Source organism: Diuraphis noxia, unplaced genomic scaffold, assembly GCF_037042655.1.
Source record: "Diuraphis noxia isolate RWA-SAM2 unplaced genomic scaffold, SU_Dnox_SAM2 contig0004, whole genome shotgun sequence".
In the NCBI taxonomy this organism is placed as follows: domain Eukaryota; kingdom Metazoa; phylum Arthropoda; class Insecta; order Hemiptera; family Aphididae; genus Diuraphis; species Diuraphis noxia.
In genome coordinates, this window is record NW_028301714.1 from 6,422,284 (window position 1) to 6,446,109 (window position 23,826).

At 32.6% G+C, this 23,826-nt stretch overlaps 1 protein-coding gene across 2 annotated transcripts; it reads left to right on the forward strand.

The window, feature by feature from the left end:
• The first annotated feature begins 492 nt into the window (after positions 1 to 492).
• tipE (temperature-induced paralytic E) lies at positions 493 to 22,688 on the forward strand. 2 transcript variants are annotated; one of them, XM_015519492.2, is made up of 3 exons: positions 493 to 681; positions 4,293 to 6,003; positions 18,964 to 22,688. In XM_015519492.2, exons 2-3 carry the CDS (start codon positions 4,724 to 4,726, stop codon positions 19,025 to 19,027), a joined length of 1,344 nt encoding a protein of 447 aa, XP_015374978.1. In that variant the 5' UTR covers positions 493 to 681; positions 4,293 to 4,723; the 3' UTR covers positions 19,028 to 22,688. The 2 variants fall into 2 exon arrangements, with proteins under 2 accessions (XP_015374978.1, XP_089081216.1); XM_089225090.1 differs by lacking the exon at positions 493 to 681 and adding an exon at positions 791 to 1,356.
• Positions 22,689 to 23,826: the final 1,138 nt, after the last annotated feature.

Below are 23,826 nucleotides of genomic sequence, written 5' to 3' on the forward strand. Positions count from 1 at the left end.
GCGTCGTTATTTTATATGATTATCGTCGGCTGTAGTTGTGATGGCACGGGATTTTCTTTTCTTTTTCTTTTCTTTTCGGGGGGGAGGGGGGGGGGTGGCGGGGGATTGACGTAGGAAGTTGGTTTTTCTTTCACATATACCGCGGCGGGACGCGTCTGACGGCTGCAGTTACCGCGGTCACGGCGTGGCGAACGTCTTTTTTCCCACCGACGACGTGCAATTATGTATATACGCATATTATACACATTACACAGAGTACGCGTATATCAGCAAGCTGCCGCCGCGGCAATTTCCGATCGCGCTTGCGCGGCAGCCCGTCGGCCGTCCGTCCGTCCGTCTGTCCGTCGCTGTAAAACGGGGCGACACGCGCGCGCGGCCGCCGGGACACCGCTAGACGGCGCCCGATCCCCCGCCGTACTGAACAACGCTCGCCGGTCTGCATCGCGCCGAGGAGCAGCGCACGCCGGCGACGTCGCTTCTCCGCTCGATCTCTCGATCAATCCGCTGGGTCGCCGCCGCCGCCGCCGCCGTATACATAACCGCGTATCGCCGGTCGTCGACGGAGCGCTCAGTAGCACGTTAACCGTCGCCGACGCTGCCGCCGCCGCCGTCGCAGCAGCAGCAGCAGCCGCCTTAGTGCCGCGCCGTTTCACCGCGTTATCTCGCCGCCGCCCGCACACGGTACGTGTCACGTCTGTGTGCTTATTAATAATAAATTATTATTATTATTGATGAACATGATATATTATTTTTTTAACAGAGGTGGTCCGAGTATTTTTTTTTCTTCTATCTGACCGGTTGTTCGACTACATACTCAACTTGCATAATATTATTATCAGAACCCCGCGAACGAAATCACCAATGTGATGTATTAATTTATCTAATTTTAATTCCGTCTGAAATTCTTTAATTTAAAAAAAAAAAAAAACTGTTGGCGCGTTTAATAATTATTGACTTTGATTTATACTATTAGCCACTATTTGACACGATTTCTATGTCGAGTGACCCACCATAACTATCGGTACTTTTATTAATTTATTGAGATATACCTCTATACGCGTTGGTTTTTTTTCCATTCCGAATCTATTTGCAATACATGTCTCGTTCGATTTGAATGGTTTAACCGTCTTTGCTATGCATACAACATATTATATTATCTTTTATGATGGTACCCATAAGTTCGTACTTTGAAAATCGCATTTGCCCACGACGATGACGACCTTTCCCATCACACGTGTTATATTTATGTGTATGTGAAGCGAACCAACAAAAGTATAATATGTTCGATCCGCCTCTGTAATATTATAATATATATTTGTATGCCATAGTCCATAGTAATATATTGTTACATTTTATGTTCGTATATTATATATTTTTATATTTACAATTTTACCCGGCCTAATCCGACGCAACTTTCTCGATCTCTGACGCCGTCACTACCACCGCTGCAGCCGACACACGTTTTGTATAGACACAGATAGTTCCTCTAATCAGTAATCTACTTAATATTTTTACGATTTTTCATAAAATAATATTTATTTTCTTATCTCGCGTTATATTATTATATCTGTACTCGATATTATGTATTAACGTATATGTATAACGCGATGATGTATTTTCTTGCGCATCACTATATGCACTTATCCTGTAAAGGTATGAAATTTCCGAATTTTGATCGCGGTTTATTTTTGTTTCGTTCGAGTATAGGTGGTAATCATATTATTACCTATATTATACACGTTGCTCGAGTACCTATATACATTACACTCTATTACTCTAATATTGTAAGATTATGCGAAAATCACGTCTACAATTTAATATGCAATATGTGTTTTTAATAGATAAAGCTAAAGATACGTCAATGATCAAGTGTTGAATGCATTATGTATAACAATAATAATAAGCAGTGTGTTTTTTTCGTTATAAAAGTAACTATACGGAAAAAAAATTTGAATATTATTAACATTTTAAGTTAATCAATTTAGAATCTATTTCGGTGTAGGTACAGGTACATCGTACTTATTATTATTATATAACATGCTTTGAACATCGTATCCGTCCGCAGGGATATTTACATTTTATGATACAAACATATAAATGTGGAATTATACGTTAGAGTCTTACGTAATCTCCATTATTTTTGTATCAAAGTTAGTGACCCCATTTAATTTAATTTCAACTTGTGTTTGATTAAAACAAATAAGTATAGTTATAATCCGTATCGGAATTGTAGCTAGGCATTTGCAAAAGGGTATTTTCAGAGGCGCAATTATACGAAAAGTGAAATTTCATCGAGTGGCATTCTCAATTCAAATATGATAATTTTACAAAAAAAAAACTCTCCTTTATTTTTAGCATGATTGGATGAGGGGGTGCAAATTTGCTGTTCCGCCTGGTTGTTGCTATACGGCTCTGATCCTTTTACCTACACCTTTGTAGATATTATTATACATATAGACACAACAAATACACTTGCAAATAAACTTTTTTGATTTTCTGAAGGGAACTCATTTAAGTTGATTTAATCGCGATTTACATTTGTTTTAATAATTACATATTTGTACTATTTACATTGTGTTACAATATAATATAATTCATGGTACATTGGTACATGCATATAAATTAAAACAATCTGAATTTGTAGTCTAACTATCTTAAGTTATTGCACTTCTAATTTTTGGAATAGCAATCTTTATTTTATTATAATTCGTATTTTTTAATAATAAATTAGTATAATTTATATAAATATCGATTATTGAACCAACATAGTTTTTATTTTATTCATTAGCGCCTAAAGTTTATAGATATTGTAATGGTAAAAGTTGCATAAAATAACCAAAAAAATAGTAGATAACTATATAATTTTTAAATTCTTATAAATAATTAAAACTACCTATATATGATATCATATAAGTATTTATATTTATCGGTATGATACCTAACAATATGGCACCATCAGAAAATATTTCAACTTAACGAGTATTGTGAATTGAGTAGCTTACTTAAAATATAGTAAAACCCAAGCATATGACTTTGATAAAAATAGTGCTGGGAAAATATGGTAGGTGTATACCGTGTGCATGATATCGTTATCTGCAGTAGATAGTTATTACTTTAAATTATGTACAAATGTTTTTTTCCCCTAAAAACCATAAAAATTGTGAATACAATCGCGATAATGCAGTCTGCCGTGTCGAAAAAAAAATCGCCTTGTATATTATATTTTCTGTGTGTTTGTACACGATATTCATTATTGCATTATACGATAATGAAAAAAACAATACTTACTAAGCGTATAATAAGTTTATAGAGGACGCGTGTGAACAATAAGCCGTGAGTTATATAATGTAGTAGTAGTAGTAGTGTGTGTGTGTATAGGTATATATATTATATATATATATATATAATATGCGAGTATAGTTTTCATGGTGGTATCACGTATATTTTACTTCATTCGAAAATAGTAACTTAACAAAAGAGATTCGTACATATTTATTGTTGTGTTCGTATCCATTTCCTTCTCTCTCTCTATTTACATAGTATAATATTATAAACGTATATGTAGTCGCGTAACGTTGTGATATATTATTGACAGTGGCTATAGGAAAATAACTATTACAATAATTTAATAAACTCAAAATAAATAACTACCTCATCTGCAGAGGAAACTTTTTAAACTTTGTAAACGTTTTTAATTTCTGTTTGTTCACAACAAACGCCTTATATACTTTTTCATATATACGAATCAAGTGCAATATACTGGAGAAATAAAGGAAGGAAGGAAATTGTTGGAGTATTGGTGGAGAAATAGGTATGGCTTTATAAAATGATAATACTATTACTATATTAGGAAATAGGAGGTAGTCGTACGTATTATATATTATATACAACATACATCATACTGACTTTAATCGTGTAACGTGAATAAATAAAAGTGACTTGAGTTAAATTAATTTTGTTTCTCATTCGTCCTTCAATGTCATGTTTTATCTCTTCCCTGCTATAAACTTGTTAGCGTATATAATAATAATATACATAAAAAAGTACATGATACGTGTATCTTAGCTTTGCGGTGGCAATGAACAAAATTCGAGAGTAGGTATACATATAATAAGGTACTCTATATATTTATACAATTCAAATACGTGCGTAAAATATCAAACTTACTCTAGCAACTCCTCCCCCTCACAATGCAAATAGCTCAGTTCACTGCGTCGGGATTGAGAAAGTTTTCGTCGTAATTGCGTCGGCGTGTGTTTGCGCGTGTTTTACTTAACGATATGCGTTTTTAGGACATGCAAACGGAGACGGGTAGATGACCACCTATATTATACTGCACTTATAATATACTACCCAAGGAAAATGGATCTGACAGAGCCATTATACGTCACAATTACTTCCCCGCACATCTCGGCAATTGGCAGACGACGACGACGACGACGAACGACTTAAATGACTCAAATACTGATAAGCTTTGTTGACGACAACGACAAAATTTAAGTTCAGCGAGGTGTTTTTTGATTTACAAGAAATTTTTTTTTCGTGAAACGTGTGCTCAATTTTTTTGCAACTTGAAACACCCCGGTCGTATAATTTATAGTATAATAATAATAAATAATAAGTGAACGAATCAAAACCTAAGAAACCGCTGCGAATATGCAAACGACATGCGGTCGGCCGATAAGGCTAGAGGACGGCGACGGCCGCGCGTCATGATGAGCTGATGGATGACGACGGGCCGGCAGCGGTGGACGACGCGGCGGCGGCGGCGATCGAGCAGCAGTTGGAGAAGCAACAACGCGAAGAGGCGGAGAGGAAGCGGTTGGAACAGCTCCGGGAGCGGGTGCTGTTCTACCTGACCACATTCTTCATACTGCTGGGCATCGTCAGCCTGTTCGTATTCCTGTTCCTGGTGCCGTTTCTCATCGAGCCGGCCATCACAACCATACTGATGGAGTTCGACGAGACGCCGACGACGTGCGTGACCGCGCATTCGGAGCTCCGCGAGGGCGCGTCGAACTGCTCGCTGCCAGGCGGCTGGTCGTCGTGCCGCGAGGGCTGCACCCGAGAGATATACGAGTGCGCGCAGATATTCGTCAACTACACCGTACACGGGGACCGGGCGAGAGACTTGAACGCCCGGCACCGGCGGTCGCTGCTCGTTCGCGGCTACCAGCCCATCGAGCCCGAGCCGGCTACCGGGTGGGCGTACTCGCTGGCCCGCATATACCCCAACGTCAAAGGGTGTGGTTACCCGCCGCACCTGAACTGCACCACGTTCCGGGAACGGTACTTCGAGGTGGGGTCCAGCTACCCGTGCTACTACAGCCGCGTCGAACCTTGGGTGGTCATCACTGAACTGGACCTTGCCAAAAGCACCAGACAGCTGGTGTACTCGATGGTTTTCCCTATTCCGTGTTTCGTCGTGTCCGTCGTGTATGTAGCGCTCGTCTATTTCTGCGTGTACGCCGGCCGGAACCGCAAGCCCAAGGTCAAGCGGCGTGTCGTCCGGCGGATGGTCGGCGGCGGCGGCACGACCGGAAGCAACGTCGGCACCGGTAGCGGAGTGGGTTACGGCGGTGGTGGCGGTGGTTCCGCGTCTCGGGCTAAGTCTGCAGGTTCGGAAGCTACACCGCTTACTAACAACAGTGGCGCCGCTGGCGCACCCTCTTCGCCCACCGGCACCGGAACGCCCGGAAGTGAATCGTTGTACCGCCGGCGAGATGACGACAACGAAGACGACGATGCGTCTGGATCGTACTACGGCGAACAGCTCAGGTCCACGCTGGCCGTGGACGACTCTACCGCCGGTTACGTGAATGCGCTCCGCTTATCCGAACACACGCTCAGACAATCAGACTCCAACGAACCGTCCAGATGCGAGTGGTCCGACGACGACGACGACGAGTATGAAGCGAGCGCGTGCGAGAGCAGCCTCGAACGGTCAGTAAAAATCGTCTCCGCCACCGCCTCTGCCGCACCGTTTCCAACGAATTCCACCGGGTATGCTCCTTAATATTGTTGTTGTTTTTGTTTTCATTTCAATTTTTTAGTTTCCGCATGTTTCCTGTGGTTTTCCAAAAAATGTAGTTGTGATTTATGTAAAAGAGCCCCGCGATGAACTTATTTCGTTTGGTTTTAATTACTCCGACGAGTAATTAAATATATATTACAGTTATGTACATATGTTTAGGGTCAATTTAATTATTTTAATGTGGAAATACTGTAGGGAAATTATCGTTTATAATATTATGGTATAGAATGTCTTGTATTTTTCAACTGCAATTATTGTTTCAATCGAAAACTTGTCGAAATAAAATAACGAGTTCGTTGTTGTTGTATTAGCTCTTCATGGTATCTGTCACTTTTCTAATTACGTGATGCGATAATTCATGAAAAGAGTATTATACGGATAAAACTAAACGAATTAAAACTCATTGACACGTGTTATAGGCTTACAGCTTTTCCGCACTTGTATCCTCCTCCTGCTGTTTCTAATGCGTTCCTTAATCCTACCAGTTTATCTTGGACATCTTTTTTTTCATTTGCGCCACTTTTTCCGTCTGCCTGTTTGATGTTCCTCGTATCTTTAAAAAGTGTTTGTGAAAACTCTCCACCAAACTAACTTAACCTTGGAACCGAACTTTTACCCATAAAGCCCATAAAAATTAATACTTATAACAATTATAGTTTTAGTGAAGAATCTAATACGGGCAGACTGTTTTTATTTGTTATGATTGTATATTTTTCATTAACAGAAGAACCTTTTCTAAACATTTTATTGCGAAATCAATGAAATCTAAAAACTTAAGCCTATTGCCTCATCTGTAAAATATCTCAAACTTAACGAGTATTGCGAATTGAGTAGTTTACATATATACATATATTATATCTATTATCTCGTTCATATAGTTTTCTATCTTTTTAAAACCGTCACATCAATATTATCCGTATACCGGTAATGTATGCATTGTTGTTGTACTTGCTTAGAATTTTCCTAAATTAACGATGGCTGTAGATGAGTAGTGTTGTTCACACAGTCAATATTCTGCTATCGATTAAAAATGAAAAAAAAAAGATTGTAATAGTTACCTATTTTTTTTTATTCTTTACTCATAAAGACTTTTATTTTATATACGTTATTTATATGAAAAAAATAGGCATGGTTAATAATATCAATATAACTAAATGGAAGACACTTGAAACACTGACATATAACAATTATTAGAAGTTAAATCATCATTAAAGTTGGGTTCTCATATAATAATATAATATGTATAACTAATGCGTTTAATTGCTGTTATGTTTAATACATACTTATTAATTATTATACAATATAATAATTTTTGGCATTAAATGTGTAATATGTATAATTTATACAATGTATACTCCATTATCATGCAGGTATATAGAACTTATTTCTTATGAGATTGTAACAAGTGTGAAACTTACAAAACACTAAAAGCCATAGAGTACTTTTTGCAGCTATTTTTATAATTCTAAACCAGTTAATAACGTATAATAATTAATACGTATTATTTGCTAGTGAATTATTATTACAAATAATTTCATATAACCATATACCTTTAGTATTTATCTATACTAATAATTCGGCTAATATTATTATTATTATTATAGAATTCAGTATTCCTTATATTACATTATTATGTCGATCTAGTGTTGAGTATAATACTGTTAATTTTCTAATACGGTTTTGCATATTATTACGGAAATATCGTTATAATAATAATTGTGAAAATAATTACAATAATCGAACGTTCGCATCACAATATTACTTATATTACACTTTAAATAATAGGTAATTTCCTTAAGTAGTGAGTTCCTGTCGTTGTTCAAGTTTCCCTGCTGTATATACGTAATACATGCTTGTAAATTATTATCGATCATCGAGATTCTTGATGTACGAGTAGTATAGAGTATGTAGCTGTAATATTGTATTAAACATGTATAACATAATGATGTGATGTGTGACGGTTCGTCGTTTTTGCTGCTCTCGCTGAAATCTTGGCGAAATTAATTACCTATAACGCTACGACGTGACAATATAATGTACATATAGTGTGATTCAACACAATGTTCACTCCCCATTTTTCATACATTTTAATACATTTATTCGAATTATGATTTTTGGAATATTTAATTATTAATTAGGTATATAATTAAACTTTTTTTATTTTTTTTTGTACCAATGCGAAGTGTACCGTGACGATGCAAAGTTGTTTTTAAAATGAGACCCTCCCTCCTCTTTTCACTGTAAATTATTTAGGGGATATTTTTTTTTATTTAAAACTTTGACGGTGCACTACAATCAGGTATATCTACTTAATTCAAAATTTGAACGAGTAGTTTAAAAAAAAAAAAAATAGATGTATTCAGATACTAGTTGTAGTATTTATTATACTTTTTTTTTATAAATTATAAATATTGATCGATTAATATTAATTACTAAAACTTACACATTACCAAGCCCACATACCTTACAAGTCGATTATCGTAGATTTATCATCCTCATTACACTAAGGCAAATAACTTAAGAATTAGGTACTTGATTGAATTTCGATTTTGATTCAGCTTAATTTTTAGAAAAATCAGTTATAAATAATTTACTGTAGAAAAGAGAAGTTATCATTTTAAAAACAAGAGCTTGTATCTCCGCAGCACACTATTTAAGTAGTACAAAAATTTAGATTTTAAATAACTGTCTTATTGAAGAAGAAAAGGATCGTGATTATGCTTAAATCCTCAACCCATATGTATATAATATCCACGTTACAATAACAATAATGATGTATGTTTAGCGTTTAGGTACACGAAAATGTTTTACGTGTCTCGTACATTTTTGGCTAATAAGTTAGAAAAGTGTCATACTTTTATAATATTTTTGCTTTACATTATATATTATATAATCTTGTGAACATACTTTGTGTTGGTATATGATAGCTAATGATTCAAAGGAATTGCCCGTTGTCGCGTAACAGAGTTTAAAATTATCAACGCGATAATTAGAGAACGCTATAGACTTTTATAATACTTATATAAGTTTAGTCTTGCTGCGGTCGACCGTATCGTTGATAATGATTGAGAAGATTATTTAACGAGCTGTGTCGTAGTTTAATTATTAACTCAATATATAATATAAACTCATGATGTATATACACAGTATTTTATCGACGCGACGCTGTCATAGTAATAAACGTTCTCACCTTATATTATTTTGTCTTTCGACGACCCTCGAAATAACCATAATATTATAACGATATTGCGGTGTATTGCAAACGTGTATAGCCGTGTGCTTGAAGTAGAGATGGGATTTTCAACTCAATAACATGAGTCAGTTCACTTGACTCAGTTCACTCAAATGAGTTGACTCGGGGAGTCAACTCAGTGAGTCAACTCCCAATTTCCATTGACTCCTATTAACTCCAAGTTATCAGTTCATTAAATTAAACAACTCTCGTATGACAATTCGTTTAAGAGTTACTTCAGAGTATATTAGATTATCTATCACTAAATATATGAACTATTGATTTATAAAAATGTATGAAGACCTTATTCAATATTAGTTTTAATTTACTAAATTGTTTCTGTCATTTAATGCAATACAATAATATGTCATATACTTGTGTATTTACTAATATTAAAATATTATACAATGAGGAATTAATTTGAACTTTTATTTTATATACAAATTTAATTTAAAATGTTATATGTGCCTCATGAGTTCTTAAGAGGACGCTACACACGCATGTGTTGTCTCCGTCTTACACGCGTACTACATCGCAAATTTTCGTTCTCTAGATTCAATAGTGTGCTGTTAGTTTTGATATTAGAGTGAATTGACCCATTATCAAACATTTAGGTAAGAACATTATCTGTGTTCTCATGTTGGTTTTTTACAATATTTTAATTTTTAAATGAGTTATGAGCATGTTAAGTGTGAATATTTGAAAATTAAAATAACTCATTTAAAAATTAAAATATCGTAAAAAACCAACATGAGAACACAGATAATGTTCTTACCTAAAAGTTTTATAATGGGCCAATTCACTCTAATATCAAAACTAACAGCACACTATTAAATCTAGCGAACGAAAATTTGCCATGCAGTACGCGTGTAAGACGGAGACAACACATGCGGGTGTAGCGTCTTATTAATTTGAAATACAAATTCATGTTAAATATAATTAGCGTATTCGTTTATTTTTTCATAAATTATATTTTGTGGACTAATATAACGAAATGGAATACTACAAGGTAGCATAAATAGCTGTTTTATTTTAAATTTAAAAATTATAATTTTATAAATTAGAATAAGCATTGTACCAAACTTATATCACATATGATATATTTAAAAAAAATAATTTCTTAATAAAAACGTTGGTTTTTTAACAACTTGAAACTATGTAAAAAAATATTTTGAAAAAGTCAATACTTTTTTTAAATAATGAGTGTTGTTTGATAAAATAATCACCCTGTATACACTCCTAGTTGCATAGTGACATGTTATAACATGTCAAGTCTTGTTGCAGTAAGGAGACTAATATGATTTGATGGTATAAAATTGTCATTAACATATAATAACATTGACTTAAATTGTCACATCTTAATTGATAATCGTCTTGTATTCTTGTTCAGTTTATTCCCCTGCTCAAAGTTAGTGTTTCAAAACTGTAACATTCTTTTTCACTTATAATATTTAAATATTTAAAAATGAGTAAGTCCAGTATTATTTGGGATTATTTCCAACTTGACTCAGACAACATAAATGTAAAATGTGGTCTTTGTCGCACAAAATTAAAAAATAATCGTTCTTCAACATCTAACTTAATTAGACATATTAAGTCTAAACATCCCACTGTCGACTTATTGAATAGAAATACACGTGTATTAGAAAAGACTGTTGATGATCCAAATGATGCTCCATCAACTTCTACTACTGTAAGTTAAATTAAAAAAATATTTTGTCAAATAAAATAAAATAAAATAAAATAAAATAATTTTAAATAAATAACTAAATTATTTCAATTAATAAGTTTTTATTTATTTTTATTAGTTAGGACTACATACAAATTAAATAATTACTTATACTGTTATACTTATATTAAATAATATATATATATATTTTTAGAATACAATTATTTCAACAACTAATCTAGTGGTAAACCAAACTGAAACGTCCTTACAAATTCCATCTAATGAACATGCAATTCGTCCTCAAAGTTCTAGATATGTAAATAATCCCATTACTCAATATTTATCTAAGCCTCTTGGTGCATCACGCCGTAAAGTTATAGATCAACAAGTTCTGAAAATGATTGTAAAAGAATACTATCCCTTCAGTATTGTTGAAGATAGGGAGTTTGTAAAACTTTTAAATTTATTAAATCCCGGTTATACACTTCCGTCGAGAAAAACGTTGTCGAAATCATTATTACCTATAATGTACAATGAAATATATGATAAAGTGAAACAAGACATAAAAGACCATGCAAAATATGTAAGCATTACCACAGATAGTTGGACTTCTATTAAAAATGAAAATTATATTGCTGTCACATGCCATTTTATTAATAATGAATGTGAATTAAAATCCTATCTTCTCTCTTGTTTCAAAAATTCGGAATCACACTCTTCAGAAAATTTGAAAAATGATTTATTGGCGGTCATAAAGAAATGGGGCTTGGAAAATAACATTGTAGCATGTACAACTGACAATGCACATAATATTGTTAATGCTGTCAGTTTATGTGGTTGGAGGCATGTAGGTTGCTTTGCACACAGTTTAAATTTGGCAGTACAAACTGCCCTTAAGTCAATATCTGAAACAAGAGATAAAGTTAGAGGAATTGTTGGACATTTTAAGAGAAGTCCACAGGTAGCTGAAAAACTTAGAGCTATGCAAGAGCAATTGGGCTTAACACCACCTTTAATGCTCATCCAGGACGTCGTTACACGTTGGAACTCAACGTATGAGATGTTTCAGCGTATTCAGAACCTTAAAGTTCCTCTTTCTTCAGTATTAGTAGAGTGTAATTATAATGTTTACTTGACCAATGAAGACTGGCACATTATTTCCAAGTCCTGTGAAGTATTAAAATATTTTAAGGAAATTACAGTTGAAATAAGTAGTGAAAAATCGGTTTCTATTTCAAAATCTGTTGTATTTAGTCGAGCACTTCTCAAACATTGTACATACTTGGATACACAGTTTTATGATTCACAACAATTAACTGATATGATATCCACATTAAAACAACAAGTAGAACAGAGATTTGGGTCAATTGAAAAAATACAAATTTATGCAGAAGCTACAATACTTGATCCTAGATTTAAAAAATATGGATTCTTAAATAATAGTTCATTTACAGAATCAAAAAAAACAATTATTAATAAAGCTACTACCATACATATTGGAATGAAAAATACAATGCAGCCATCGATACAAAATCAATCTGTGACGTTAGGTGGAGATTCTATTTGGAATGACTTTGATGAAGAGGTAAACAGTAAACTTATATCCACAAATCCAACATCCGCAGCTATTGTTGAAGTTGATAAATACTTACAAGAAGGGTTAATTCCAAGGCATGAAAATCCTCTAAAGTGGTGGAAAGACAATCGAAATATTTATTCGTGTTTGTTTGAGGTTATGAAAAAACGTCTCTGTGTACTCGCAACATCAGTTCCATGTGAACGTATATTTTCAAAGGCAGGACAAACTATTTCAGAAAAAAGAAGTAGGCTAAGCAGTAAAAATTTTGAAAAAATGATATTTTTAAACTTTAATTCAAAATAGCTTGTTTTTAAAGTTTTAACAAGTTTTTGAGATGTCATGTTTTAATTTTTAATAGCTTTAAATATTTGTAATACTAATAGTTACCTGTGGGTGTCACGAGTGTAAACTATAAAGTGTAATGAATGACCAATCTATAATGTATTGTTCTGAAAAGTATCTTCTGTACCGTAAGTCCGTAATATTAATAATAATATTAAACAATTAAATGTATTGATATTTAATATAGGACATAGGTTAATGTTACATAATATATTATTAAAATATAGGTAATAGGTATCATAATGCCGAGTTGGCGTGTTCACTGTTCACCGAATCGTGATATTATTCTAATATTGATAATGAATCAAATATTTATTTTGTATTTTAATAATTTGTTGTCTTGATAATAAATTTGTTTTTATAAAACTATAATACATTTGATAACATAATGTGATGAATATTTTACGTCACAATAATCACGGCTACCACTGCGAATCATACGCGTTACTAACATACCTTACGTAACGTATATGGTTACATATTAGAATAATATTATTGTGTAGTGTGTAGTATCATCTTAATATATTTATTTATTATGTAGTATGTGTAGATTGTGGTGAAGGCGAATTGTCAGAGTTAGATGAATCAGTACTGAGTCAGTAAATCTAAATCCGTAGTATCACCCCATAATTCATGAATTGATAAGTGGTAACACAAATTCACGAGTTGTAGTGAATCAATGGTAACACTGAGTTATTGAGTCACTGAACTAAAGCAAACTGATTCAATTCGTTCAGTTCACTTAAAAGAGTCAACTCTTTGAATCAACTCACTCACGAACTACCCATCCCTAGCTTGAAGTGTCGTAGCAGGTTTTTGCTTATTATTATATCCTGTGGACTTAACGATGTTTTTTTTTATCCTCAAGTAGGTTTTTAAAAATGGTATACAACAAGAGATTGAGTACTTTGACCGAAACACACTTAAATTATTTCCGTATACACGCATCGATAGTAATCCGCTTTTGTATAAGGAATAGTGGTAAAATATTATGTACTATTTTGTGCGTACCTTTATGATTTTGATTTACTATACTCTCTGATAGCTGTGGCATTATACGTTTATTTTCGTTATTACATATCATTAGATTTATATGCACATTATGCGATTGATAATAATATACAACATAGAATGTAGAATATGATATAGATACAAGCACATCGTTTATCAATGCGATAGAATCTGTAGTTTACTCGTCTGTGATACATCTGTGCGTTGAAGAACCTAATAATTATAATATTTTGTCAGCGCACCGTTTTACTTTTATAATACCACGCGACACGCAATATCATTATTTGAACTTTGAAAGTATATTTATAGGTACCTAGGTTGTTGTTATAACGATTTCATTTATACGACGAGTGGTTGCGGTAATAATAAACAAATCGGTTAGTTTTAAACGCAATCGTCCTTCCTGGAGTGCACTCAAGAACAACCCCTTTATATTCATAAGTGGTTTTCGAACGAATCGAAATTTTAAAATCAAACTGCGGTTTTATCTTTTTATACAATATACGAGTCGGTTTCTATTGAGATTTATATTATTTAGTATGCCACTTAAAAGTTTTACGAATTTTTAATGCACAAACAGCAGTAAGTCCAAAATAAACATGACATACGATAATAATCGATAAAGAATCTAGAAACTAAAAAAAAAACGTATATTAATATTACTTTTAGGGCAAATTATAGTTTACTATGTTTGTTCATATTATGAAAAATCTGAATTCCTTTAATTTCAATTTTTATTTGCGTTTGGTTAAAGTAATAAAAAAAAATAATTAACTTTTTAAACTATAAAATGATTCAATATCAATTCTAGCTGGCAATTAATATTACTATTATTAGGAAATTGTAGCACCATAATGTCTATGTGAAGTCACAAGTAGTTAAATATTGTGAATAGACAATATAATATAAAATTTTTCATAAAGGAATTAATAAAGTATATACTTTATTCATTCAATCGTGCAGATATGTCTGATGCGTGAAAAAATGTATTATAAATACCTTAAAACGACTTAAATATTTTATTTATTTATTTAGTGCTATATTGATATCATAAACACGCAGGTTTACACAGTGTGAGTCACTACCATTTTTTCCTCCAACTCGGGAAAACGAGTAAACAAAAGTTATTCATCCTGTATTTAATCTCATTTATACACAGAGACGTGTTAATCGTCTATAAATGGGTATAGTGTTTGTATCGTTTCCGGCTTTCTATATCTTTATAATATATATATATATATATATATATAAGTTTCAGTTTTCTCGTAGGGTTATATTATATTATTGTTTGATAAAAATCTTATTATACCAAATGTAAACTGTGCAGCTCGCATCGCGGTCAATGATTCCCATATTAGTAGTAGGTATCAACGCGTTTTCCGCATCATTTCGTTAGTTTATATGTGTGTAAGCCGTATTGTTCGCAGCCTTTTTTTCTTGGGTCGTGGTAAACAAACATATTTCGTAAAACCTATAATTTGCCCGGGAAATCGATTTCCCTCCTATTGCAGTGAACTGTTGTATCTTTGCAGCTAGCAATCGGTCGGGTATTTATTTTTTTTTGTAGTCGACTCGTTAGCTTTCTTCCCAAGTCAACCGCCCTCCTTTCGTATCTCTATGCGAAGTCGTTCGTTTCTACGTGTGTGTGCGTGCTGAGCAAACGCGATAAATCTAAACGTTAATTATCGTTCCCGCCTGCGCTTAATTTATATATTATATACATACACTGCACACGGACGTATTTTTGGGTACGTGATATATATATATATAGATGTGGTTCACCTCGTTACTTCGGTTTTGGCGATTCATCCATCGGTTTGTTATATGTATAGCTTTACGTCTATATACGAATTTAGGAACATTAAAATCGGTCAAAACGGAAGTGCTCGCGGCGGCGGTGAAACGACTTTGGCGAGATTCGCGGTACGGACGAGCCTTACCGGGGGCGCCGCGATGAGATGAAATCGTTGAATTTCCAACGAAACACGCCAGCGCATGATCTTTTTCATCCCGTATCTACACGCACCTCGCTACTCGTGAGACCGCTGACCCAATGACCCAATGACCCATTCGATAAATATCATTATTAACTCTACACAACTTATTATAATATTTAAATAATAAGTATCTGAATTGATAATGTTATATTTTTAAATTTTGTCTAAATTGCATTTACGCAATTAATTTTTTGTATACCTACTTATATTGTAAACGATACGATGTTTCGTATTATTTATTCGACGTTTCGTCGTACTGATGCACTAGCTGTTTATTAAATTTTATTTACATAATAACTTAACGGCTTTTGGTTTATTTTTGTTCAAGTTGCACTTATGTAAACTTTCCGTACATAACTATCATATTTTAACTGCGTACTAACGAAAAATATACGCTTTAGTGATATGCTATAAAGGACGAAAAATTTAATATAATATTATGATATATAATATGTTTGTTCGAATTTCAACAAAAAGCTTGACCGCTGTCACTAGTTCTTTTGAAACCAATTCTTATCATCTGTAATATTTTTAACCAAATTTTATTACTTCGAACGGTGCATTGTATAGTGTTAAAACGGTTAAAGTAGCTTATTTTGTATATTTTAACAGCCGTTCTCGCCCCCTTGAGGCGTTTATATGGGCCCTTTTTCCCCCGTATTATAATCACCATCTACACTCGTGACTCACGAGCCGTAAAAAATAAACTTTCCCTTTCAAAAGCTCTGCAGCATGAAAGTTATGATAATGCGCGTGCGCGTACTCAAAAAATCAAAATAACACAATTATAATAATAATAATAATAATATAGCTGCATTGCGCGCGCCAAGACAATAAAATAATGATTATATGGGTTGTATATAGGGTAGTCGTGCGTTAACCGCTGAGGAGACAAGTACCTCAGACAATTACCTAATTTATTACAATTATACATTTTTAAATAATGATTATTATTATTATTAATTCCACTATTTTTTTTAGATCCGTTGTATATAGTTTTCTCGCAGCGCCAATACAGTAAATTAAGTTTATTGTTCATCAATATATTATTATTATTATATAATCTTTTTTTTTTTTTTTTTTGAGGGTAGAGTAATTATTTATTTAGTATCTGCATAGGGTCCAATGAATTGCTTCATACTGGTTATCTGAAATTCGACATTATATTTTATGGCCTCTGTGAATATTGGTACAATGGATAATTATCTGTTTTACCGTGATTTTTCCGTTGCATAAATACCTCAAGGGAGATTTTGTTTTTTTAATCACTAATCCGGTATCTACGTGTGAGTCTCATGTGATCAATTTCGAGTCTGTTTAATATGAATTATTCTATACAGCTTAAACTGTTGAGTTTTGGCTAGAGTCCAACTCGGTGCTTAATTTCTCTTAGGTAATTTATTTTCTGTCATATAGTGCCATCCTGAGTTCCATAAATGTATATTATACAGTATTTATCAACATTTCTGTGTATGTCAAAAAAACGAAAGTAATTTAACTAATCACGAAAAGGAAAGTAATTATCCGTGATGATAATTATTAATTGCATTTCGAGCCACTTTTTCTGCTTCCTTATTTCCTTTCATATTGTAATATCCTAGAGTCCATATAATACGTACATATTTATTGGATAAGTTTATCAGATTGTAAGCTTTTATGGCAAGAATCTATTACTATTTTTCAGACTAGATAAAGTACTGAGTGAATCAGAAAACATGCTGATTCTAATATTATCTGGAGAGCTGTTAACATTCATTTTAGAAGGGCTGCGTACTCGGCTATATAAATGCTTCTATGAATATTCAATTAAAATAGTTGATTTATACGTTTTGATGTGTAACTGAAAACCATTTTCTGGTTGATTTAGATTTTGGATGCGTCTGTAAACATTTAGGTATTGCAATATTGACGAATTACACATATTATTTCATTAAACACATTTCTATACACTATTTCAGACATTTATTTTTTTAAGTGCACACATTGACAGCAGGTATCAATTTCATAATTTCGTAATTCATTTATATAAAAGATAGGATTGTCTTGCGCTTTTAAAATTCAAACCAAGTATTATTTAAGTGTTAGTTCCATTCTATACGGCACTTAAGTGGTGGATCACCGATTATAGATAATTAACTGGCAATTGGATGACTTATAAAGGCTCCGATTGAACATCTTATTCTAGCATTATGAAGCGGATTAAGAGTTTTAATAATATTCGAGTTAGAATTTCCGCTGCAGATTGATCCGTAATCGAGTTTTGATCTAACTAGTGATTTATAATTATTCTTTAAATTAATTGTCTTTATTAATGAAAATTTCGTACATTAGACTATACTTCTTAATCAATTACTTAATCTGTCGTCAAATTATTTTCTTATTGTGTACAAAATCAAATCATAAATGGCAATTATAAATACTAATAAAATAATAATATTATTTTGATGTGTAAATCATACACCACCTGCTCAAAAAGTATCATAAATATTAAAAAGTTATAATATATATCAAATATTTAATCGTTCATTTAATATAGTCCCTATACACCCTAAAACATTTGACACTGTTAACTATAATTATTGAAACTAACATTCAATGGTTTCTTCTCCAAAATTTAAATGTAATTTATAACTATAGTTATTCTAATCAGTTTAATATGAAGTTAACTAGATTTCTTTTGCATGTTTTACATTTACTTCGATTTCCAATGTATCAATATGAATGAGGTACCTATGAAGTGGATTGCATAATATTTTATGGAGAGTTTTATAAAGTACTCTAATAATCTAATAAATATAAGCACAACCTACGTATTCAATAATATTAATATGCACATAATATTCAGTAATCGTATCATGCGATTGAGGTCCATTTCCTAGGTCTCGTTAACAAAAAAAAACTTCGTATAGTTACTACCTTTAGTAATAATAAAATATTTAGATACGAGGGTAGACGTTACAATTAATAAAAAAATAATAATAATATAATTTATAGTTGTAATGGATTTTATTTTTTTGCAATGTTTTTGATTTAATGTATTAAATCTATTTGGAGTCCTTGAGATATAATATTTTATTATATTATTATTTTATGTTTCAGAAACTTGACCAAGACGATGACGACGTGTATCTTAACTCCCCCTGGGCCGACGGCAGAAGTCTAAAAAGAAATCTGCATCAGATCGATAACATTTCCTGGAAGCCCACCAAATGATTTAATACAATACGCGACACTATATTATTATTTACTATAGTATTTTATTAAATTCTGATCCGTATCGTACGCGGACTGTTTTCGTTTTTCTATAAAAATACCTTTACGCGTTTGCAATTAATATTGTTATACATAGATAACGTTTGATTAAATTTTCATTCAGATTAAAATATTTTAGCGGTTTTCCGCTGCATGTTCAAATTACGATTATATAATATTTACTATACAGTGATTTGTCTGCAGTACCATTAACAATCATTATATAATACAGAATAACAGTAATCTAGGTCAATATATGTGACATATAATATTTATGTATCCGGTATCGCTGTCAACACGATCGCGATTCGCGAGGCCAGTGTTTCAGAGCCCTCAAAATATATTGCGTTTTCATCCGTTACACACTTACATCTACCTACTAAATAATAATATAATAAATGCTAGTAACATGCAGGCAAACGGTCAGCGAGAATAACAGAATCAGTAGTGTCCGACTGGTCGTCTTTTATTCAAACGATATGACGTGACTTGTGCGTGTCCATTAAAGTAAACTATTCGACGGTAATATAATATGTACGCGCGCATTTCTTTCGTCTGGAAACCGCGTAGAATTTTAGATGTTTTTCTCTTTCGTGCCCACTCGATCACGTTCTATGTAGTAGGTACATATTATAGTATACAATATAACATGGCGGCGTCACACTCGGATCGGGTCAACCATTACCAAGTCCAAATGTCTTAGACGCCGCCAAGACGTCTGTAATCAGTTATTTAAACACTTTTTTCGTTTCATTAAAAAATCGTTTTGTGTTTATAAAAATAATATTATTCACAAGAATCCATACGAAGCCACTTTTAAAGAAATATATTAACTTTGATATCGGCGGAGCGGAGAAAAACATTATATTTAGATTTGCAGGAAAACTTTCCGAAAGTCCGTACGGTTTTATTTTTTATTATTATTTATATATATACATATAATTTCGTCGTCGACTCTATAGCGCGCACTTTTCGCACGAATGGATACGATGTATACAGGGCGAGCAGCCGGATTTTCCTGTTTTTCCGTCTCAACTATACGCATCATATCAAAAAACATCGGTCAGTGATCCGCCCTGTGTACGGCTATATAGTTGCGTGTTGTTTATTATATCGTCGTCACACATACTTATGGCATTGTCCGTCAGATTCGGCACAAATTGTAATTTGTAATAACAATAACAGCAACAACGACAGCGACAATATTGGCACAAGTGCCCACAATAATATTATTATAAATGATAAAGGTAAACCGAGCCATATACGCGGGGTTGTATAGTGATAATATTATTATTATTTATTGTTGTTGCAGTGATTGGTGAATTTTGTTTGATCGTAAGTAGTTACGTACCTAGTATGTATATAGTGCTATACGTAAGCCGGATACGCAATGATTGACACGTATATGATACACGCAAATTTAAATAATCATCGCAAACCGTTGGAATCGGTACACGGCCCTACTATCAGTGCTCAATAATGTCATGACGTTAAATCGTATATAGGGCATACAATGTGATGAGAATTATAGGCGTGGGCTCTCGGTAAACATTTGGCAGACTCGACCGCCCTGCAAATCAAATCGCATCATCGAGGTAAAAACTATGTACACTGAAAAATCATTTTTCTGCAATTTGGAAAGTGAACCTATAATAGTGTTGTTTTTCTTCTTTATTTCTTCTGTACACATCCAGAGAGATACCTAACCTAACCAATTATTTAGAGTAATAACTATTACAGATCCGGACCGAATGCTGTAAATTTAATTTTCAGAAAAACAACGTCGATTTAGCTTAAATAAAAATACGTATATAATATCGAAGGAAGATACAATTTTACTATAGGTTTTGCATGCTTTGATTTTGACGAGTATATGGCGCGAGTCGAGGAAGCACGGCCGTTTACATTTCCCCACAGACATTTTACAATAATGGCAAGACAGTATTTCACAGATGCTCGGCTTTTATATAATATAAAACCCTCGTATCTCTGTAGTGATTTCGTACAGCATGCGACCTACACCTGATCGTATCACGATGATTATCGTCCACCCCTCCCCCCCTCAAATATATATTAATTACTATATAGTAGTCGATCATTCGAGAAACAAATGTTGTAGGTCACGGTGTACTATTTAGCTGTTGAATGGTAATAGTAGTAATAATTTTTATTATAATTTTTAGATATATGGCCTAATAAAATAACGATTATAAAATATTCCTAACTAGTCGTGATTGGGTGGGGGGGGAGTTGGTTATATCCGTAAAATGCCATTTCGTATACATAGTGGGCGCCATATTCTATTCTATTCACATATATTCAACAGACCTCGTATGTCATATAGAAATTATTATTGTTGTTGCTGTTGTTGTTGTTGCATACCCGTAATTGAGCTCAGAAAAGTGTGTACCTTTTAATGGTACGTATACATCGACATAACGATGTTAAAATGACCGTGTGAAGATGACTGCTTTTGTAGTACCTACGATGAAATATTGGCCATAATACTTTTATTGTTATTATTTCATTAATTTAAAAACTAAATCTACTGTAATAATATACTTAAATATCATTTCCAAAAAGACTGATACGTGCTATTCGTTGTAGATATAATAATATTATTGTGACGTGTTTAATATTAAATGATGAGCATAGTCGTAAGATCTCAAATTATTATTATTATAATTTTTAAATTTTAATCACGTTTCTTATATTATACATTATTATAAATCCATAATATATAATATGTATATGTATCATAATTAATGATAATACATCGTATATAATGTATTTACTTCTAATTACTTGTCTTTCTTATTTATTTATTATTTATTTATAGACGTTAATTACAATACAATCGAACTAAATTTAATATTATATTGTTACATTTAAATTTTGTAATGATGATGTGACCAGCTCCTTATGATACATATTATTATTATATATGAGTATGGGTAGATTTAAATGAAATTTTTTTGTAAAATTTAGGTAATTTTAATTGTAAAATTACAGACTTCCTAATTTTAGATAATCTTTTAGCATTTAACTTTTTCATTTACTGGTCGTTTGATGTTTAAATTAAATTTACGCATTTTTATATAGGCCTAGATTTTTTAGGCAATTTTTTGAGAGTGTTTTATTTTTTATACTTATACTATATTCAATCCTAAAATCAATACTGTAAAGAAGAAACAAATTTTATGGATATATTTTTCATTGTTCTCTAGTAAAAGAATAGAGTGTTTCATTTTTTGAGTCTATTTTTTTGCACTTTCATTGTTCACGTTTACTATTACAATTATTTTATTGTAACAAAGATATATTCATAATAATTACTTCGAATTTTTTTTTTTTGCTTACATTGTTACATGAATGTTAATTTTAGAAAGAGCACGCGGGAAATGTGACCATCACTTTAATGTGATACACTATATATTAAAATATAATATTTAACGATTATTATTATTATTACTATTATTATTATTATTATTATTATTATCATGATCGATGTGAAACAGTTTACGAAAAAAATAATTATTATGTTGGAAATAAAAGAATGGCTTTATTAATAATTTGGCGTTTATTGAGCTTAACGTTTGTACAGCAATAAATTATATATGTGTAGCCATATATATTATATATAGCTATAATGATATGACGTTGTATAAAACCTATTTGTGTTCGCTTATATTGACATTATACCTACCCAGTACCCACACAATATACAATTTACAATATAATATAGGCAATATGGTATTTGTCACGTTGTATTGTTTGTTTACTCTGTGATACAATTACTCGTAATTATGCGGTCTTAGTGTCTTACGCGCGTAGGTGCAGATCAGTTATGGCGTTCCACCGTGTACATAATTTATACTCGAACTGTTCGATATGTTGTCTGTGCGTGCAGTAACCAATGTAAAGTTTATGCGTAACCACTGACTACGAGTACACGGTTACTGGTAAGGTGAGATGAAGAGCTCAGTGTGCGGACTTCGGTGCATTGTTTGCAGGCCCTTTTTCTATATTAAAAAAAATTTTTTTTCTTTTTTCATAAAGAGAGGTTTTATACCCGAAAGCGACCAGCTTGCTTGAAAACAGTTCTAACAACAAATTATAATTTTTTTACTTTATGAAATATTTTATACGAGATGTATCGATGTACGTGTATTTAGGTCATGAGGATAAAGACATTACACACTCAATTTTTAGTATACAACCGTGGTGTGTAGATATTTCACAAGTGCAGTTATATTTACCTGTAATAGCTTATTTTATGTTTATCAATAAACATTACAATTAATATTCTATTAAAATATAATAATACTATATGGTTGTGCGTATATAATACGGCGGAATTTACGAAGAATTAAAAATACAATTAAATTTGAAACTATAACAGTACAGCTATAGTAGTGAACATCATACAAATATTTTAAAAATACTGGAATTGCGAAGTTTATTACTACGTTCCGAGCATGTGGTGAATGTGGGTATTATGGCAGTGTGGGGTGGTGGTGCGACCTGGAAATAATGAAAATTAAAGCGCACGACTTCTGCAGGTACATAAAAAAAAAAAAACAAAAAAAAAAACTAATAAGTAATAATAATGTTATTCTGACCACATAATTTTGCATGTATTATACGATGGTAATATATTTAGGCTTAGAGCTAGCTAATTATTATAATTTTTGTATTTCATTTTTATAC